The sequence below is a fragment of the Homalodisca vitripennis genome, chromosome 1 (genome assembly GCF_021130785.1).
Source record: "Homalodisca vitripennis isolate AUS2020 chromosome 1, UT_GWSS_2.1, whole genome shotgun sequence".
Classification (NCBI taxonomy): Eukaryota; Metazoa; Arthropoda; class Insecta; order Hemiptera; family Cicadellidae; genus Homalodisca; species Homalodisca vitripennis.
Window position 1 is genome coordinate 73,650,309 of NC_060207.1, and position 20,336 is coordinate 73,670,644.

Sequence of the window (20,336 nt, forward strand, 5' to 3'; positions counted from 1 at the left end):
TATACTGTATTCTCAAATTCTCAGTACAGTAATTTGTTCCCGCCAGCATAACACAAGTAAACTGTACGCTTGTAGGTGCCCGGTGCAATCGGTAAAATAAACGTTACACCGCCACTATTTTTTCTCTCTTTTAAGCCTCAGCTTTAGCTATGCCGGCTTCGATGTTCACTGGTCATTATTCTTTACTATATATTTATGATGTATATGCATGATTGACCCTCCCGGGATTTGAACGCGTGATCTCTCAGTTAGATACCCGAGGCTATAACCATAAGTCTACGGAGGAGGACCACGATTACTATTATTTTGACAAATTATTACTAAATTTCACCGTTGACTTTAAAATGGAACAGACCTTGTTGCATCTAATCACAATCTACATATGTGGTAGAGTATTTATTTTTCGGTATAACTAATTTTGTTCAGTGACGTGTATCACTATCATAATAATATTCATTTTAATCTTATGATAATGATCTTATTGTATTGATTAAATATTATGGTCAGGATTCTTTTGACATAACTTGTTTAATACTTTACGGTAATATACTTATAATAATTTTTACATTGTTGTTGTAAGATATAACACAACTGCAAGGTTTCAGATCATGCCAAATTTTTATTTATTGTTTCTTTTCCTCAATATTATGCCCGATAATGAAGAACAAACTATCATTTTAATAAAAGCAAAAAATCTAAAGGCGTTGATAAAATGTCAGCTTGATTACTATAAAATGTTATATTTGTTAGTTAAATTGTATTTTCTGCTTAATGAACCGATTTCGAGTGGAAAGGTTAAACCGGTTGGGAAGATCGCGTTCTACTTAGGTAGAGCCACTCAGACAAAAGCGGACAATTTGCTCCGGGCCACAAAGTTAAGGAAGGCCCGGATGTAAAGAAAACTAAGTTTGAAAATATTTTAATTTTATATTTGAAATTGTCAACAAAGACATTGAACAATAAAATAGTACATTAAAATATAAGTTTTGTGTGGTATATACGGTTATTTTCCTCGGTGAACATTGGCCAGATATCAAACATTGGCGTTCGTCTGTAAAAAGACATTGAAATGATTGAAGCGGAGAAGCAGTAGCTCTTTTTTGCATCAGATGTACACTTTTTTAATGTGATGACAAAATAGAAACAATAAAATCACAGTTATCTCATGAGAATAGTTCTGACAAATGGAAATATTAAAAACCATAAGTGTAATATTTATTACTTTTAAAATTTACATCCCACGGAATAATCTTTACGTTTCACTGAAAGATAAAGGAAGCATGGATTATAAAATTGCAAGAAAGCATAAGAGAGAACGGGGAGAAATGCCAATAATATGTAAAAGCTGTAGTCGATATTATAATTTTTTTGTCGCAGTAATATTGACCTTGATTCCCCTGAGTGCAAACTGGTATAGTGTGAAATGTACAGACTCATAGTCAAGAGCTGTCAAATACTTATCTACTACTCAGTTCAGAACACATTCTACTATCAACTATCTTAACAATGTATGACCTTTTTGTAACCTTCTTTTTACGAACGTACAATATTGATATCGGTCAGCATAATATAAAACATATCAACAAAAATAAAGGATCAGGTAAATAATTTCAGGCCCATTTCGTATTTTGGAAAAGGCAAAGTGAGTTCTTAAAAGTGTGTGTTGTAAAAATTATAATACATTTATTGAGGAAACCAGATCAGCTCGTTATTACAGCGTAATCATGGATAGAATAACGGAAAGAGCAGCTAGTTTTTTATTATTTGGCACGTATTTTCCAAATAATACTGGAAGTGTAACGAAATATTTCTGTAACTTCTGACTCTAAGAAGAAAACACGACCTTCTAGTATTCCGTTCATAATATTTAGGTAGTTTTATGTTGCAGTTCATAAGACTGATTTATTGAAACTTACGTCTCTGAACCACCCGGTTTAATACAATTTAAAATATATAAATTAAACTAACTATGAAACACTCTAACCTCACGTCTTTTAAGTTCCCAACTCCTTACAGGACCTGGCCTCTAGTAGGAGTCAATATCTAGCAGGTATCAGCTGCTGGTTGTTCTTGGTCTCTGTAAGTTCCTATTATCTAGACTCTGCTATTCTATGGCAGGTATAGGTCTCCAGCAGCTCCAGGCTTTATAGAGATCTGCTCTGCTCTGTTTAGAAAGATACAAAATCTGCGTTAAGATTAATTCTGTAAAACATTTATACCAATTATTGTGGTTAAAATATATCCGATCTCGAAATGATTAGAATAATTATGTACATAATGGTTTTGATCATATACGCTCATCCCATTGCCTCAAAGGACGACGAATATCCATAACCAATAACAAAACGTATATCAAGAACAACACACATAACATTTACCTACATTTAACATATAAATGTATATATATTATATTAAAAGTCTGGACATGCCAATTTTGATTAAATTCGACCCACCAGATGTTTAGGATAAGTGTACACATAATAGATTTGTTCTTAGGACTCCCCCACTTGTCCCAGAAGCTAGTTTCACATTTACCGTATAGAACGTTTGTGCCAATTTTGGTTGAGATACATCCAAGATGAAATGTCTGTGGTACTTTGGTATAAAACCTTTTTGAAATGGAGTTCGACCTCCTGGCTCCAAAGCCGGCTGAGGGCTGTCCTTAGTTAATATTTGTATGTAGAATATTAAGTCAATTTTTGCTAAAATCGATCTAACGACAAGGTGTTCAGAGTAATTGTGTATATTATGAATTTGACTCTAGGAACTCCACACCCTATGCTTAAAAAAAGTTGCTGAATAACCGTTCTTAACAACCATTTATCATACAGAACCATCGTACCAATTTTGGTTAAAATACATCAAACCGCAAGGTGTCTATAGTCTATAGTAGCTATGTACAAAATGGTTTCACTGGGGACATCACCCCTAACAGGCTCCAAGACCGCTTATGAGCTATACTATGAGTTGAAAAAATAGAGGATTCTACTATTTACAGAAAATTCTACTATTTGTTAAAATCAAAAGTTTCTCTTGCAGATAGTCTTTAAAATCTAAAGGATTAAGCATATGCCAGTTCATCACCTTGTTTTTGTTTTTCACTGAAAATGTGATATGTTGTAGGGTCATCTAGTATTTCTGAATGGTAATCGTTCGCTCTATATCTTTAGTAGATGGTAGAGGCATTAAAAGATGTCTTCTACAACTTCAAATCCAACAGGAATTCACAATGTACACTTTTTATTTGATCCGTTATTTCGGATCCTGCTATGTACATTTATAATCTACCTATTGAGGTAAATTTGTAATCTACGTTTGCAGTGAGTAAATTTAAATATTCTCTATCTACAGTATGTATCATCACGATTATGTTCACAATTCTTTACGCATCTTTAGAAACTTGATATGAACGTTTCACAAGTGAATGACAAGGTGAAGTCCGTTATTGAGGCAAAGCTGACCAAGGAGGGGATGGTTGAGGCGCCAGATTCAAAGACTTTTTCTATAACTACCATAGACATACTGTGGTTAGATGAATTTTAATAAACATTTCAGTGGACGTGATACGAGAAAAATCTTTACCCTGGATGAGGTTTCCGTATATTCTTAGACAAGGCGACGAGTCCTAGGGGTAAACTACCTTTTAAACCATTAAGGTACAGTAGTTGGAGGAATTTCAGTCAAAATTTAAATAAACATTTGATATGGCAAGTAAAACAAAGATTAGGGTATGCATTTCCTCAAATATTTACACCCTGTCGACCTTTAATGGTGTCTCCTGTCAACGTAGCAATTTTTGTGTCAATGGTGAGATTCAGTAAGATCTCACTAACAAATCACTGTTTATGTCAACCACCATTGAATATAGATTTAATGTTATGAACTTAAAAGTATTGAGAATAAATCCACAGATAAATAATTATCCTTTTACCAAGTAATTCATGCTTTTGCACAGTCAGGAAAAGCTTCTTTGCTTTCATAACCCCATAACCTCAACATTCATAAAATAAAATTAATTTGTTTAGACTTGATTAGGTAATTGATAGCCTGGCAAGATGTAACCCTAAAATTAATTCCAAATTAATTTATTAAACGTGTTTTGATCTTTTGGGGCGTTTTTAATTCTTGTTCATTTAGCAACTATGCTTCTTCATACAAAATTAAGCACATGATTAACCCGTAGGCATAATTGAAGAACTTAATAAAATTAAATTAATGTTCAGTGTCAAGTTGAGTTGCAAGTTGTAAATTGGGCTTTAAATGGCGTTCACGAGTTAAAACTCTACCCTGGGCCACAAAAAGTATTTGGGAGGCCCTCGTGCTAATAGGCACTCTAAGATTTAAGGCTTAGCAAGTCTGGACTGTCTACGCTGATGAGAAGACTTCGAAAAATATAACGTTCTTGGTGCATTCATTCACCTTTATCAAATATCATATATCTCGTCTTATGATACGTCCTTGTATTTAAAGCCCAACATAATGCCAACGGTTTTTAAGAGGCGATCCTGCATTCTCTACTGTCGCTGTATATGGTGAGTCTGATATAAGGACCACATAAAATTTCAATACGGATGTCCAATATCAATTTGACTAAGGCTATGTATAATAATTTCATATTCATAACATAAAGGAAGAACTGTACCTCAATAAACGTGTAATAAAGTAAAGAGTGCGTATAGATTTACTCTATTTAGAGTTTACATGGTCTTAAGTAGAAAGGTTTGCAGTTCGTATAACTACCAAATCACGTATAGAGTGGACGTGTTTTAAGGGCAGTATTGATAAGTGAGTAATTTATTATGATGACGTTTGTAGATCCATCGAATGAGATTTTAAAACAATGTTCAACAATTTTTCCTCTTTGAATTGTCCTCCACTTTATTGCGTTATAAATACAGTTTATGACAGTCACAATTACAAGTACCAGGTGGGCAAAATTTGTTGTCATTAATATAATACGCAAATAAGAGACACTTGGACTAAGTCTACACAAATCGTTGAAGAAAATGGTAAAAAAAAAACATAGGCCAGTGTTCACTGAGGAACTACATAAGAAGCGTAAAAAGGTATCGCTAACAAACTAGTAAACTTTACAACAACCATAAAACAACTGGAGAGTTAAGACTGGAATCATCGAAATATGAGGTGTATTAAGCCATATGAATCTAACCCAGCAAGTAGTTTCTTGAGTCTAAAGGTGTAGAAAGACTTGGAAAATTTAATTCATACATAATCAAAGTTATAAGGTTTTTGGAATAAAACTGCAGCTTGCATGCAGTATGCAAATAGTACAATAGATAAATCTGTCATAAATCCTAAAACAAAATATCCTACAACAGAGGATACGTAGTCAAATATTTTTACTCTATGACACATCCCAGAGTTCTAGTTCCAGCTGTTTGGTGTGTTTACTGTTGGTGTTTGGTTCTGTATTTCTGTCAGTCAGTCACTCTTTTGTAGTTTACGAGTTTGTAACCATAGCTTGCCGTCGTGGTGAGTGGGTGAAGAGTGTATAGTACAAAGTACAATCAAATCACTAAGTCGGTAGTGATCAGAAAAAGGTTAAATCTGTAAAGTAATATACGTTATTTAATTTATATTCAGTGTTGAATTTCACTGAAAATTGTACTGTACATTTATTAAATATTATTCGTCAATAAGGTTAGTGCTGTAGGTGAATTATTTAAACAGCCATATTTTACACTGAGCAAGTAATTTGAGTTTTGTTTATAAAGATAACAAAAATGTCCGATTCTGTTACCTTGAATTTATTGCCTAGGAACCCAAATTTCAGCAACAACGACATCCGTGTTGTAAATCCCGAAGAAACAAGATCATCAGCAGGTTATTTCAATGTTGACTAAAGTGACTAACAGTTATTAGGAATATGTTCACCAATGCACCTTATTTTGTAGACCTAACTATAGTAAAATGCCTAATTACTGTAATAGCTAATTACTCTTTCAGTTAGATTTCACATAACAACTAATTTGAAGTACTGAGAACACTGTCCTATTATCATCATACTCTCATTGTTCTATTCTAAGGGATTTATTTCTATTTAGATCTGCCAATTTTATATGTACATGCTGGTTGTTTTGTCAAAGTTTCTGATCTTCCTTAATCTTATGTATTGGTCAGTAATTTGGTTACACTTCCATTTCAACCATATAGACCAGTCACAAAGCATAATATGCTTTGTGATTATGATGGAGCTGTCATATTATAATGAAGCTTTGTGAGTATGCTAAGTATTAGATTGAGATTCACATTCTGCACTGACTCCCATTAATGAAGTTGAGAGAGACGGTTTTAACCTTGGAAATTATAAGATTAAAGGTCGACCTGGCAAATCACGAATTTGACGTTATCAACGTATTCTACTCATCCTCCTGAACAAAAAATATATATGGATTTAGGGGGGTGCAAATGACAAATAATACGATTTTAGAGGGTATATACATAAATAGTTAAGTTCTTAATGTTATAATGTTCTGTTTGTGTGCTGTGTCTGAATATCTGTAAATATTATCTGTGGCTGGGACTGATAGCGTACCTGTTATCTGAGCGCTCTGGGGCAGAAGTCAGAGATAACGTGTACTGTAGGTTGGATCGAGTGAGTGCATGACAAGCATGGATCAACCATCCACTAGTTCGACCAATCGTAGTGAATTGGTGTGTCGGAGTGTTTTTTCGGGCATGTTAAGAGTTTACGTTTCGACCGCAACGAGATTATTTAGTTTCTGTACATTCTGTGGAACACACTAATGGTAAGTGTTCTCAATGAATGTCCATTTATATAATTATATTAGGGGTATTCATGATTTATTAAGTTTTTATACGGTACATAATTGCTTCTCCAATACAATTCAATTTATATTTCTGATCAGCCCCTCTAGAATTTGATACTTTACTGATAGATACTATCTCGAGGGACTTTTTTTTTCCTTCGGTCCTGCCCCGCTATAATGGCCGGAGGCACTCGTCTCAACACGATAACAACGAATTAATTTGTAGTTCGAAATTTAAGAAAATCATTGTTCATTTGGATCAAAATTCTGCTCATTTCAGTATTATTTTTCATTTACGTTTGCAAAGATGGCGCTGCATCCGATGACGTCATCACGAGGTTGAATCATGATCACAAAAGGTAATGTGATGCCCAATGTGGATGTAGAACATGGAAATATTGCTCTGCGCTTGATTAGTTGTTCCATTTTTTATGTTCTAGAACTTCGTTATTTCTCATTTCCACCCTGTCAAACTTTATATTGTTTGTTTCTGTAGGACGATTCTAATAAGTTAATAACGCGAAACTCGTATTTTGCCGCTCCGGCTGTTAATGTGATAATTACCTTAACCTTCTTTCACTTCACAACCGAAACACTCTTCAGAGTATTGTATGATCTTCCCGACTGTCAATACCTTCTCAGCAGCATTAACATCTATTCCAAGAGGTACTCATTCAGGACCTTATGCAGTATATGCTATCATCCTATTTACTATGGTTACAAGGTCAGTCTTTCAAGAATCGTGAGAAATTTCTGTAAGTAAGGATGCTACTTATTTTTAAAATAATGTAGCCTATCTGTGTTCCTTGAGAAGAAAAGTAACTCGGCTCCCCTCTATTAATGTTCTGTTTATTACTCATTTTGGAATTTGTTTTGACAATCTAATCCATATCATATTTATGGAAATTAATTGTTGATCATTCTTATATTTATGCCATTGTTGATCTTTGAGAATAGTTTTTCTAGATATTTATCTTCAATAGCTAATTTTAACTTTGATATGTTTAATGGCATTGATTTTTTCTTATAAATTAATGTTAGTTTTCCAATTTATACAAGTAATAATATATTTATTATTACTTCTTTATCAGCACTGTTATATTCAATTATTTGTCTTTAAATATTGCATTTAGTTAAGTTTATCTGTATCATATTGTATGAATGGTGTATAATACATTATAAGAATAAATACATAAATGGTTTAGTCTAACATATTCATTCCAGTAGCAGACACACTGGCACCGGGCTCAGTAGCTGGGATGCTTTAAACCATATATTTGACATGTTAAACTCCATCATCTCACTGCATAACACTGACTGTGACCATTGACTTATATTTATAAATAAGGTCGAGTTATTATGTGTTTAAAAGCAAAATATCCCACTGTTTTAAGTTGTTTGAAGGTTTTGTAATAATTCAGTAGTAATGAATATCATTGGATAGTGTTTTTTTTTTAGGACAGTGTTTTCTTGTCAAAAAGTTGCTTTGTTTATTTCATACCCTGAAATCTAAGATAACAAAACAATGTATATGCATCTTAATTATTAATATTCATGTCTAAGGTTTGCATGGTTAGTTCCTGGAGTTGGTGATTTATTACAGAGCGAAATTATGCTTTTGTAACGACAGGATATTGGTTGGATGCCTTTAAATCACAACTATCCTATGCATGCAATTTATAGTTTAGTTAATAATATAATTAGACATTTTGCACTTGTTAATTAAGCTTTAAAAGTCTATCTATTTCATTTAGACTTGTCAAAATATACCACAAATTTTGAATTATTTTATTGCTTTTTTTGGTAATTTTGAGAAATTTTTGGGCCAACAATTTATTTCATATATTAGAGTGGCGATCATGCAGTCTTTAGAAAGTAAGAAAGATGAATATTAAGTGTCAGAAAGCTGTTGTTGACGTTGGTGAATAAGTCCTAACCTGATCAGATGTTGAGGTGCTCATGATGTGAACGTGATTTTTATGTACTATCTCGAAGGATGTTTTTATTTTTCTGCCAGCAGTTCAGAATGTAAGGATTAAATAAGGTAAGAATAAATTTACTCTTTTATACACATATATTATAGACTCATTATCACACATAAGACTGATTTGTCGGTATCCTGTATGCCAGTGATAACTCGTTGACTCTGAACCTTCTTATCACTTGGCAATGTCAATGTTGGTTTGCCACATTTAATTTTCATGTTTAGCCTATTGCATTCTAAAAACTGCCTGATCATCATACTAAAATTGAAAGAAACTGAATTGGACCAAATATTTGCTCAGACCTACCTTTTTAGGTGAAATCAGTATTAAATCTGAAAATTTCATTCAGACAATTTTGAACATTTGGATCACAATGAATGGCAATAATTTAATCTGTTTGAATTCCATCTTTATACTGCATTAATAACTTCTTGGTTTCCTACAAAATAGTGCTGTATAGTGATTACCCTTCTACAACAATGAAATAAAACTTGTTCTTTGTCACTATTACTTTCACTAATAGTGATTTCAATGGATCCCAAAGTTTATTTTTGGAAAGATACTATGTCTTAATTTAGAACTCAGTCTGGACGCTATTGGGTATTTAAGGTTTATGTATTTAATTTAAGGTTAGGTATTTAATTCAACTGTAAATGTAATTTTTTTAGTATTATGAATTTTAATGTTTAAATTAAATAAACTACCTTGGTGATGGTTATATTCTTGTTCTTCTAGGTGCTCCCCTAGCTCTGCATGAAGATGATGCTATATTGCCACCAGAAAGACCATCAGCAGGACCTGAAATTGATGACCTTTACCCAGGAAACAAACCATCGGATGGTTCTGAGATAGACAAGCTATTGCCTCCACAAAGTTATCCAAAGCCTTCTGATTACCCAGGTGTTGACGATGGCCTGATTCCCAGGAGGGAGGATGGTGTTCCAGCCCCTCCTAGACCTAGTTTTCCTACACCGGAGGATCCTATCATTCCAACAGTACCAGTAAGTATTCTATTTAAATGTACTGCATGTCACAAACTTAATTTAAGAAACAGAAATTATAACTATAAACAGAATTATATGATTACGTTTGGAGGCACCTATTTTCTTTTAAATATTAAAATTGTTTATGCCATCATTATTTTTTTTAAAGTAATTTTTAAAGGCTACAAAATTCTTTGAAAATAAATATAAGCCATGCTGCATAAATGTAAGTGTTTATATATAACACATATATGGCAAAGAATTTGAACTTATTTTTCAATATGTTTGTACATATTTTATATCTCATCATGACCTCTAAACCTTTGAAAACAACATTAAAAACCAATTTTGCTAAATTATGTTTACTAATTATTTTTTAGTTGCACTGAAATACTGTAGACAAGGAAAAGTTCATTTTGTAGAGTTTTTGAAATAATTATAACCTACTAGGTATTGTAGAATCATGATTTTCAATCTGTTTGAAAATAATAAACCTTTCTAGACAGGCACTTTTTTCTTCAGTCTGTTTTGTCTGAGAAGACAGTTTTTCTCGTAAACCTTTGTTATAGCTTGTTCAACTAATTGAACAGACCTTTCTAATTCAAGTTCATTTCCTTTAACTCTTCTACTAGGGACACACGGTATCCCCTTCAGTTGGTAGATTTAGGGACCACGTTTATCTCACCTATCGCCTCTATGTCGAACCTAATGGGGTAGTGATCCGAAAGTGAGGCCTCCTGTGAAACGTGCCACCTTACAATGTTCATATATTTTAGTCCTGTGGATAACGTTATATCCAGGACTTCTTGTCTTCTTCTACTAATAAAGGTGGGACTGGACCCTCTATTTTCTAGAACTAAATCATTACAGAACATAAACTGCAAGAGTTCCTCACCTCTTGGGTTTATATTTGTGCTTCCCCAGTAGGTATGATGAGCATTGCAGTCACAGCCGAGAATGAGGGCCGAACCTCTCTCTCTGCAGCGCTGCAGTAGCCTTTCTACCTCTAATTGTGGGCAGCTTGTTGTAGGGTTGGGGAAGTAGGCTGAGGCTATGGTAACCTCTTTTACCCCTTGCTGTGATGCCACTTTCACAGTGACCACCACCAAGTCTTTCGTAATTAGATCTGCAACAGGAAAAGCTGTTATATATTTTAAAATTAGAACACATGCTCTAGGATTATCAATTGAACGATCATATATGAGATTACCAACCTGAGCGGTCAATCCTCTGATGTGATCTCTGTTGATTCAAGGTTTGTGGATTAGGGCGATATTCAGGCCTGTTGTGATAAACCTCCTACCCAAGATGTCGGTTGCACCCTTGGCATGGTGAAGGTTAATCTGTATGGGGCGCTTACTTACACCTTTTTTCCATCTCCTCCTGGTGGTCCATCCCCGTCCTTCCTCTTGGAGTGTTTGGGGACTTTTTTTCCCCTAGCCAAGAGTGATGGTCCTTTCAGAGAGGGATCCTTCTTCAGGAAGAGGGAGCAAGTTGGTTTATCTTTTTGGACCGCCACGCTGGCTACAGGAGTAGACCTTTCAGGTAAGGTATATTCAGATTTCTTTGATACCTTTTCAGTCTCTTCCACTTCCATCTCCTCTGCGGTGCTTTTTTCCTTGGTGACGGTCTCAGATTTCTCTGAAGTCTCTTCCACCTTTTTTGGTTTCTCGGTGTTCCCTTGATGTTTTTTCTTCAGTCTCAACTGAATTTTTCCAATCCATGAACCCTCTTTTTCAAGTTTGCTTGCTGTGGTGCAGTCGACTGCCAGGGTAAGCAGCACTGACTTTCTCTCGTCATTTCTACGCAGGACATTCTACTCCCCGACATATAGCTCTTTATTTTGTCCTTTTAAGGACTTCATAATCTTATCAGTGATTTTATATTTGTGCTATTTGGGAAATTGGCAGTCGCAATTCTTGCTCGTTGAATTGCTCAGACTGGCCCCTTCCCAAAGCTTAAGGGAATCTTGCTTTCCTTTCAACCATCCAGCAGTATTTTTGTTTTCACAAGTGAAGATCAGAACTCCTTGTCTCCTGTTGATCCCGTAAAAGCTTGGAGAGTTGGGACTCTCCTGTTCCTCCACGATCACTTTCAGGATGAAGTTCTGGATCTCTTCCATTTGTTCTGATGAGAGTAGAGTTTCGGGAAAGTTAGAGTGTAAAATCTCCACCCTTATGCCGTCTACAGCTTGTTTGTAGGAAAATTTTTGCGATTGTGCAGATTGTTCCTTTTGTTCCCCCTATCTCGCTTCATTCTTTGTTTTCTTTCTCTGATGAGCTTCTGGAGTGGAGCCATCAGAGTGAGGTCTTTTCGGTTTTCCCTCTTTTTGTTTCTTTAGGGATTTATTTTGGTTTTCTGGGGTAGGTTTTAAGGCCAAATCCCTGGCTACTTCCTGAGAGTAACCTCTTTTCCAAAACCAAGCCATTCGTTTCCTGGCAGCTCCACTCAATTTAGGCAATTCTGGGAGCGGCCTCACATGTATCGACTCTGGCTGAGTCAGGGGTTTGAGGACATCTTCTAGAAAGTCCGTTTCTCTTTGATGTTTGTACAGGACAGCTAGGGTCAGAGCCCATTACCAGTCCCTCTATTTTTTTATGGATTTTCATCCTCATTTTGAGTGTTACTAGAGCTTACTGGTTTGTTTAAAATATTTTTTGATTTTTCATTACTCATTGTTTTCCCACGAGTAGTGGAGATCTAAAGGTCACCCCATGCATTGTCCCGCTCCACTTGAAGGCTATGTTTAAACTGGAGGTCGCCAGGTATCCAGAGTTCACATATTAACGATCAAACACTCCCTTGATCACGCAACCCTCGGCATATGCTGTTCCACCTTGGCTTGGATAAAGAGAGAAAATTATGTTTTAGTCATAGTAGAAGCTACATTTTTGGGAAGTTTTTCCGATAGGTGAGTGTAGTATGAAAAGAAGTGGTGTGAGTGTGGTAAGGATAGCCAAAAAGAAGTCTGTCAATTCAGATTAGCCTGATTGAATTTGCCATAGACAGATTTGGATCAGACCGTTCCCAGATGCATGCACACGAAAATACAGTACTTGAGAAGAGAGAAGATGACTGTGTGTGTGCTTCATGGACGCTCTGGCTTGGCACATAAGTTGAGGAATGAAGACCCCGCCATTTCCGCACCCATGTTGACACAGTATTTGTTATAGTATGTCTTTCCTCTTTATTTTTCAGCTCTATAGCTAATACAAAATGTTTCATTATTTTCATTAAATAAAGTTCTTTATTTTTTTGCTTCTACCTGGACACTTTCATCTTGCCAATTACATTTTTTGTGGTGTTCATTTCTCCTTACCAGTGTCTATTGCCCGCTGACTGTTTTGGTTATTACAATTGTAAATTGTGCGAGTGTGTTGAAATATTTTGTTATTATTTTGTAAGTAAATTATTTTGTTTTACTACAATATGTGCAAGTGGGAAATTTGTTCAAGCAACACAGTCATATTATAAAATGAAAGTATGTTAAATGACAAATCTTAAAATATGTTTCTGTTGTCAAAGAACATTGTGATAGAGACAATGTTTCTTCTCTGTTCTACTGTTTTTAGTAATAAATGTACATAGGCTTTATAGCATTCTGTTTAATATTAAATTACTGTTTTTGTTTTATTAGTAATATTCTCTTCTCAGGGATCTGGGAAAAAACTACCTGATGTGAATGTATATCAGCAGAAGAAAACACTTGCTCAAGGCATGATGGACCTTGCCTTATTGACTGCCAATGCCAACCAGCTAAGATATGTCCTCGATGCAGGCTCCGTGCATACATATTATTACGTTAATCTGATTTTCATTCTTACCAGTATTACTTTGCAGGTAAATATAATGACTCAGTTTAGTAATTACTGTTGTAGCTTACTAATATTAAGTCACAAACATACACTAGTTAGTTTTTGGGTTACCATGTTGTGCACATTTGGCAGCTGCCCAAAAATGGGTGGCCAATACATTGTCTAAAAACACTTCATATAACGTATTCCTAGTTTGTTCCAGTAATATTGAAATACATTTTTTGGTCACTGACCATATAGCTTGTGATTTCTCTACTTCGAAAAAGCTCTTTTGTGTTATAACAGGAAAAATTTCAGTTTACAGTCATTTGTACACAGCTTTTTAAAATTAAATAGGTCGGTAACAATCCATTGCAAAACAATTATCCTGTAATTAACATTATAACCTGTGGGAATTGATTTGAAAGCATTGTCATTGTGAATTGTCTGATATCTATAATTTTCTCATTCACATTCTTAGGCAAGTTGTGAATTTACACTTAGGCAATCTCATTTACAATTTATCTGTGGGAATTGATTTGAAAGCATTGTCATTGTGAATTGTCTGATATCTATAATTTTCTCATTCACATTCTTAGGCAAGTTGTGAATTTACACTTAGGCAATCTCATTTACAATTTATATTTAGTTTTGGCTGTTTGTACCTCATTCATGGAATTGCCCAATCCTCGTCCTCACCATTCATCAATGTATCATTCATTGCATTTTCACTACAAATCTCTGTATTTTTATAAAATATCATAACTTTGGTATTTGTTGGTGAATTTTTATAATTTTTGTTTTGTACAAAAATGTGTATATTAACACTAAATAAAACTTCTTATACTACCAGAAACACAAAGGATAACAACAGTAAAATCTAAAAAATGTTTAATAATAACTATCCAAAAAACTATCACACTCAATAAAGACAATCACACTAAAAGAACACTTTATTTTAAACATATCTACTAATTTTTATAAAATTATCACCTAAAATAAAAATATTATAACGTTAACGTATTTAAAGTTGTGTTACTTTTTAAATAAATCTTAAACTCTGTTCAACAATTTTTTATTATTGCCTCATTTGTTTTTAACAACTAAAACCTCTCATTCCATGGAAATCATCCTAATGAAAACATTTTTAAGCCTCAAATGTGTTGTGTTTATATAGGCAATTAGTATTAAATCAATGTCTGCTCGATGTGAGTGTGTGAAGTATACATGTGTATGCACACGCTAAAGGCTCATGCACGGTCCATCATCCCTGACTATTTGTAGCTCACACATGTGGGCATTTCAAACACTCAATAGTTCATGAGATAGGATACAAGTTTTATTTTTTATATGTACATAAGGTTGTTTTCTGTCAAATGACACCTTTAACTTTTGTTACAAATCTTTGATCACAAAGCACATACATGTTTTTGCTATTCTGTGACTATTTTGATGTGTCCCAGTTGTATTTTGTTTAGCATTTGCTCAATTGTCTTCTGCAATAAGTGTTGTTTAAAGTTTCATAAAGTTGTTCAAAGGTATAAGAAATCTTAATTAATGAAGTAAGTCTAGAATGCAAATAATAATTATGTTATTTTATCCTACTATACTGATTTTTTAAATATTTAGTACTGATGTAGATTAGTAGGACGTAACAATAAATGGATTGACAGTTACAGATTGTAGTGTTGTACTTTGTTCACCATTTCTACCTAATTAAATACCAGTTAAAAATTATGTTACTGTGATTTTGTTTGTATTTTAAATTATAATGAAAACTAAAAGTGTATCTACAGTAACCAACATATTGTTCACAGGTAGCAGTAGGCCTATTGTTGCTGTGGAACAGTAGATTCAACATAAACAAAGAACATCATATTATTGTAGCCAATAGAATAAACAATTTTACAGTCACAGGAATATTTCTAATAACTATTCTCAATGTATTCATTTCAGCATTTGGTTTGCCAGATAGGTCACTGATGATGATGGCTCCCCAGATTTTAAATAATGAGGTGGAATCTATAACAGACACTGGTAATGTTGATGTTTCTACTGTACAAAACTAATTTCAACCATGTACCAATGTGATAATACTCGTACTTTTATCGAGGGTGTTGTGCAATATTTTGTCTTACAATTAATAACTTGGATCTATTAAAATGTCTTTAATGTATAGACATCTAATCGGTGAAAGTATTTATCAATGTATGCTACTGCTAGATTTCCAAAAGTTTAACATGGTGTTTTATATGTGTATGTCATTTGGTTAAATTTATCATCATATATTATATTTTTATATCCACATAAAATATATTGTGTTCACCCTTAAAGTATCTAGGCTAAAGTAGTAGTTTGTACTAAATTGTGAACTAATAATTGTATTATTTTAAATCCCCTTTTGCTCAAACATTTTTTATCTTAGTAATAAGACTTTATTTCAATATTTATGAGATTTCTGGTGGAAAGATATAAATCAGTTCTCTAGAACACTTGAGCAGATATAATGTTTGCGTTCTGTCTTCCACATATACTCAATTTTACATTCACTGTGTAGTACGGAACGTCCAAAAGCCATGTTATCCAAAAGGCAGAGTTATACTGCTGTCCTGATTAGGTCTATTGTTTTGTATTAAAATATACTCACACGAGTTTTTACTGCAGTATAAATATTTCTTTTTACACTTATGTAACAAAGTTACTTTTTATTATCTTTTAATGGGTTACAAGGTTACAACAACTTTTGTTACAACCTGTAACTCTAAACATGATTGTACCCAGTAAAGGTATTAGCATGGCTATCTCCTATTAGACCTGTACTGGATAGTGAACTTGTAATCGATTATAGATATTAGTGCTTTCAGCACTGCGATTTTTGTTATAAATTTGTAAATAGCCTGTTAACATAGTCACTACCACACATGTAAAACGTGTCCACTAATATAGAAGCAGTGCAATAATATAATGTCTGCTTTCTCTCCACAGATCCACTTGTGTTACTTGAGTCCAGTATAATAAATCAGTAATTTATATTTGTGTGAATACCCTTTTGATCTCTTATATCAATAAAATTACATAATTAATTATTTTAGTCTATTTTATTGGTTTTACATTTTTTATACAGGGATATCTGGCACACATGTGAGACACTTGCTCTCTAATTTGTAGAAGTGGCGAGACCGGGAATGTGTGTGTGCTCTTCGTAGCAATAGTGTCATTATAATTATTTATTCTGTAGATTACTGCTCAGAGAAATGAAACTTATATTTTACTTCATGAGATGATTAGTTTTTTTGAATTTTTAAGGATTTCTATTGACCAGTTAGTGAATTTAATAAAATAATATCACAAAATAGTTTTAAACTACATCTTGGTTTTAACAGAGCCTCTTCCTTATAAAAGTTTCTAATTACTACTAACTATAAATTTGAGAATATATTTGTGGTGAGACTACTGGCACAGAGCATTTGCATTATATTTCCAACTCTCAGCAGATAGCTGCTGCTACTTTCCAGCAACTTAGGAGAGATGACTCACAGCACTGTATACATTGTATAACTACCAGAATAATAATTATGTACCTAAACTATATTCATAAAAATAGAACATAAAATTGTGAAAAATTAGTTTTTGGAGCTTCACACTTATATCCTTCATCCACACATGTCATGTTAAAGCCATGAGGACCATCTGGTGTTAAATAACCAATAGATTCCTTAAAAATGACCTGTGCTATATAAAACCATCATGATATTTCCTTTGATTCAAGGTGAAATATACGTAAACCAGCTATAGCTATCTGGAGTGGTATACAAGTTGGATAGTTGGACAAAGTATCATCGATGACATTATCTAAAACTTAGTTAAGAAACGACAAGATATGTAAATTATTGATTTTATAACCATTTTTATAAACACTTAACCCTTTGCAATTGGGAAGCCCAAAATGTACCCTCAACTTATTATTCGCTCAGCTCAGATTTAGTCTCAGGAGGTTGTCCTCTCCGCTCGCTGCACCAAGCATAGTGGCTGGCTGTGTTCTGTGTCATTACGGGGCGCTTGTTTAACCATGTACGTCACTTTTACTCGGATTAAAATATCAGTATTTGACCTTCGGCTCTTTAAATTACTGAGATTTAAGTTTAATTCACAAATAATTTACAAAGTATCAGCTTCAAGCTTGAATTTTATTAATTGGTTATTTATTTTTTCCTTAAAAACGCAACTAGTAATATGCAATTTAAGTTATAGATTGATCTGTTTTAAAAGAATTTATATTTGTAGGGTAAAAATACAATCTGTCTCAATTCAGACTATAGTATCTACAGAATATTATCTCGTTTCCATATTTTGAACTTCATCTCCACCAAATGCACTAGTATTTTAATAAATAGATATAGCAGCTACAGTAACACTACCAGCCTGATCAAAAATAATTCTGAACAATAATTGTGTATTACAGTATGTGCTGCAAATAGAGAAATAAGAATGTAGTTATTTATTTGGGCGAGAAGTTGTAGCACTTTCCACCCACTAGATAAGGATTAAATTTAATAATTGCGCAATATAGTGGGTCACACTTACTGACCTAGTGAGCTGAACAGAAAAACAGTGAGGTCCACCGAGCTGAGGAGCAGAACATGGTCATAAATCAATGACCTAACTGACCTGAGACAGAGAACACCCCATGACCACCGATGTGGCCAGGTGATATGAGAGGACAATCATATGGATTTGATGCCGATTGCAATGTGTTAAGTATTCTTTTCTCCAGTGCTGAACAGGATTTGGAATTATGAATCACAGTCAAACACACACACACACACACACACACACACACACATACACACATACACACATACAGTAGTGGTACACAATTATCTTTGAACTAATATGGGGATTTGCTACAGAGGTTTGTACTGAATGTGGTATAGATAACATTTTATTTAAAATATTTGAAATTGAAAGATCAAAACTTAGGAATATGGACATTGTGGAGCATGGACATTTAAATGCTGATTTTATATAATTGAATGTGATAAAGAACCAAGAGTGATAGTTTAAATACCCAAATATGATTAATTATACTAATGATACTATATTTTACTATATGGCAGTTTTTATTTATTAAAATTAGGGAGTAAATGTAACTAATAAATCATTGAACATTCTAGTTTTGCAGCATTAATGCTGAGTGTTATTATTTTCTAGTACAAACTACCTTACTCTTAAGTACTTTGATTTTTTGGAAGTTTAATCTTAGGTTGAAATAACAAATTAGTTTTCTATCATTAAACATGTAATGTAACAGGTAACACTAATGCAAAATGTTATTTTGGTTTCCTTTTTTGAAGGAAATTTGTTAGATTGCAGTCAGGTAATTTAAGATAACCCTGCTCAGTAAATGTTTAAGCGATTTTAAATTAATATTGATTATTATTCTTAATAAATTTTTTTTTTCAGGTTAACTAATTCATTATAAATCTCTAAATATAAATGTATACAGGTTGAGATTATGTACATTTATTGCTACTAACACCTTTCACAAACCTCCACAAACTCGGTAACAAGATTATGTGATTTCATTCAAACTGTCCTTAAATATACAAAACAAATACTATACAGAAAGAATATTCCATCTTCAATCTATAGGGTAGAGCACAGTTGGTTTTCCATTTTTAAGTGAGTGTAAATTATTAAAAAGACATCTTAGTTCTTCTTCTGTAAGTTATTGTTATTCACCTAATGAAATTTAGTTATATATATTATTTTTAAGTGATTAGTATGTATAGATATTATTATAACAAAGATTTTTACTTTAATTACACATAACAGTAACTGTATCTTCTACTTATTTTAGTGGTTTTTAAATATGAAACTTAACTTGTGTGTTTTTTTTTTTTTTTTAATAATTTCGGTAAATATGTTTTAATCAAAGAATAAGTTAATAAACATGACTGAAGCTCAAACCTTTTGAGATTGTGAAACACAAACATTACAATTGCACCCAGTAGTTTGTTTTAAGCAAGAACACATTTATGAGGTCTTAAAGCTCAACAGTTTTCCGGGGGAAGATCCAAGCCCCTATTTTTGGAGGGTATTTTATACCTCCTAAACACCCAGGGTGTCACTCCCCTAAAATAATTTTCTATGTACACCACTGTTTCAAATTTCACTTTATTTTCTTGCATGATTGTCTATTTGTTCTAAATGGACTTTAAATTACATCTTTGTAACCGGTATACAGTTACAAGAATTTGATTTTAAAGAAATATTATATTACCTTCAATATAGTAAGGTTTTGTTATTTGTTATGTTATTTAAAATAGCTTTGCTAAGGACAAAAATTGTTCTGTACCTGAATTTGTATTGAGACAATTAAATATTGTTTATCTTTATTTTGTTTCAATGTGACAACTACTAACATTTAGCATGTAAATATAATCTTTATTGGTGCTTGCCTTTAAGGATCTCAAGAACTGTGTTGAATGCTCACAAAACCATGTAGAATAAAGTTTGATGATGAGTACATGAAAAACCTTTGTTTTGAAATACCTCCAACCATCAAACATAAAATGTGTGTTGTAGAATTAACAGGAATAGCTCTGTTAAAATGTAAGCGATCGTTTTGTTGAGAAAACTTTGATTCAGAGTCGGTAAATATTTTGGCAAAATGTGCATTTACATATTGATATTTAACAGATATGGTGTAGAAATCATGAAATGGATTTTACTTCTTAGCCTTCATGAACATAACTTTACTTTATTCATACTACAATCTAT

General features: G+C 33.3%; 1 protein-coding gene across 2 annotated transcripts; it reads left to right on the forward strand.

Annotated features, from left to right (window-relative positions):
• The first annotated feature begins 5,437 nt into the window (after positions 1 to 5,437).
• On the forward strand, positions 5,438 to 20,082 carry LOC124364638 (ninjurin-A-like). 2 transcript variants are annotated; one of them, XM_046820265.1, is made up of 4 exons: positions 5,438 to 5,844; positions 9,512 to 9,777; positions 13,414 to 13,599; positions 15,371 to 20,082. In XM_046820265.1, the coding sequence occupies exons 1-4, from the start codon at positions 5,745 to 5,747 to the stop codon at positions 15,620 to 15,622; spliced, it is 804 nt and encodes a 267-aa protein (XP_046676221.1). In that variant the 5' UTR covers positions 5,438 to 5,744; the 3' UTR covers positions 15,623 to 20,082. The 2 variants fall into 2 exon arrangements, with proteins under 2 accessions (XP_046676221.1, XP_046676230.1); XM_046820274.1 differs by having other exon boundaries at positions 15,510 to 20,082.
• The last annotated feature ends 254 nt before the right edge of the window (positions 20,083 to 20,336 follow it).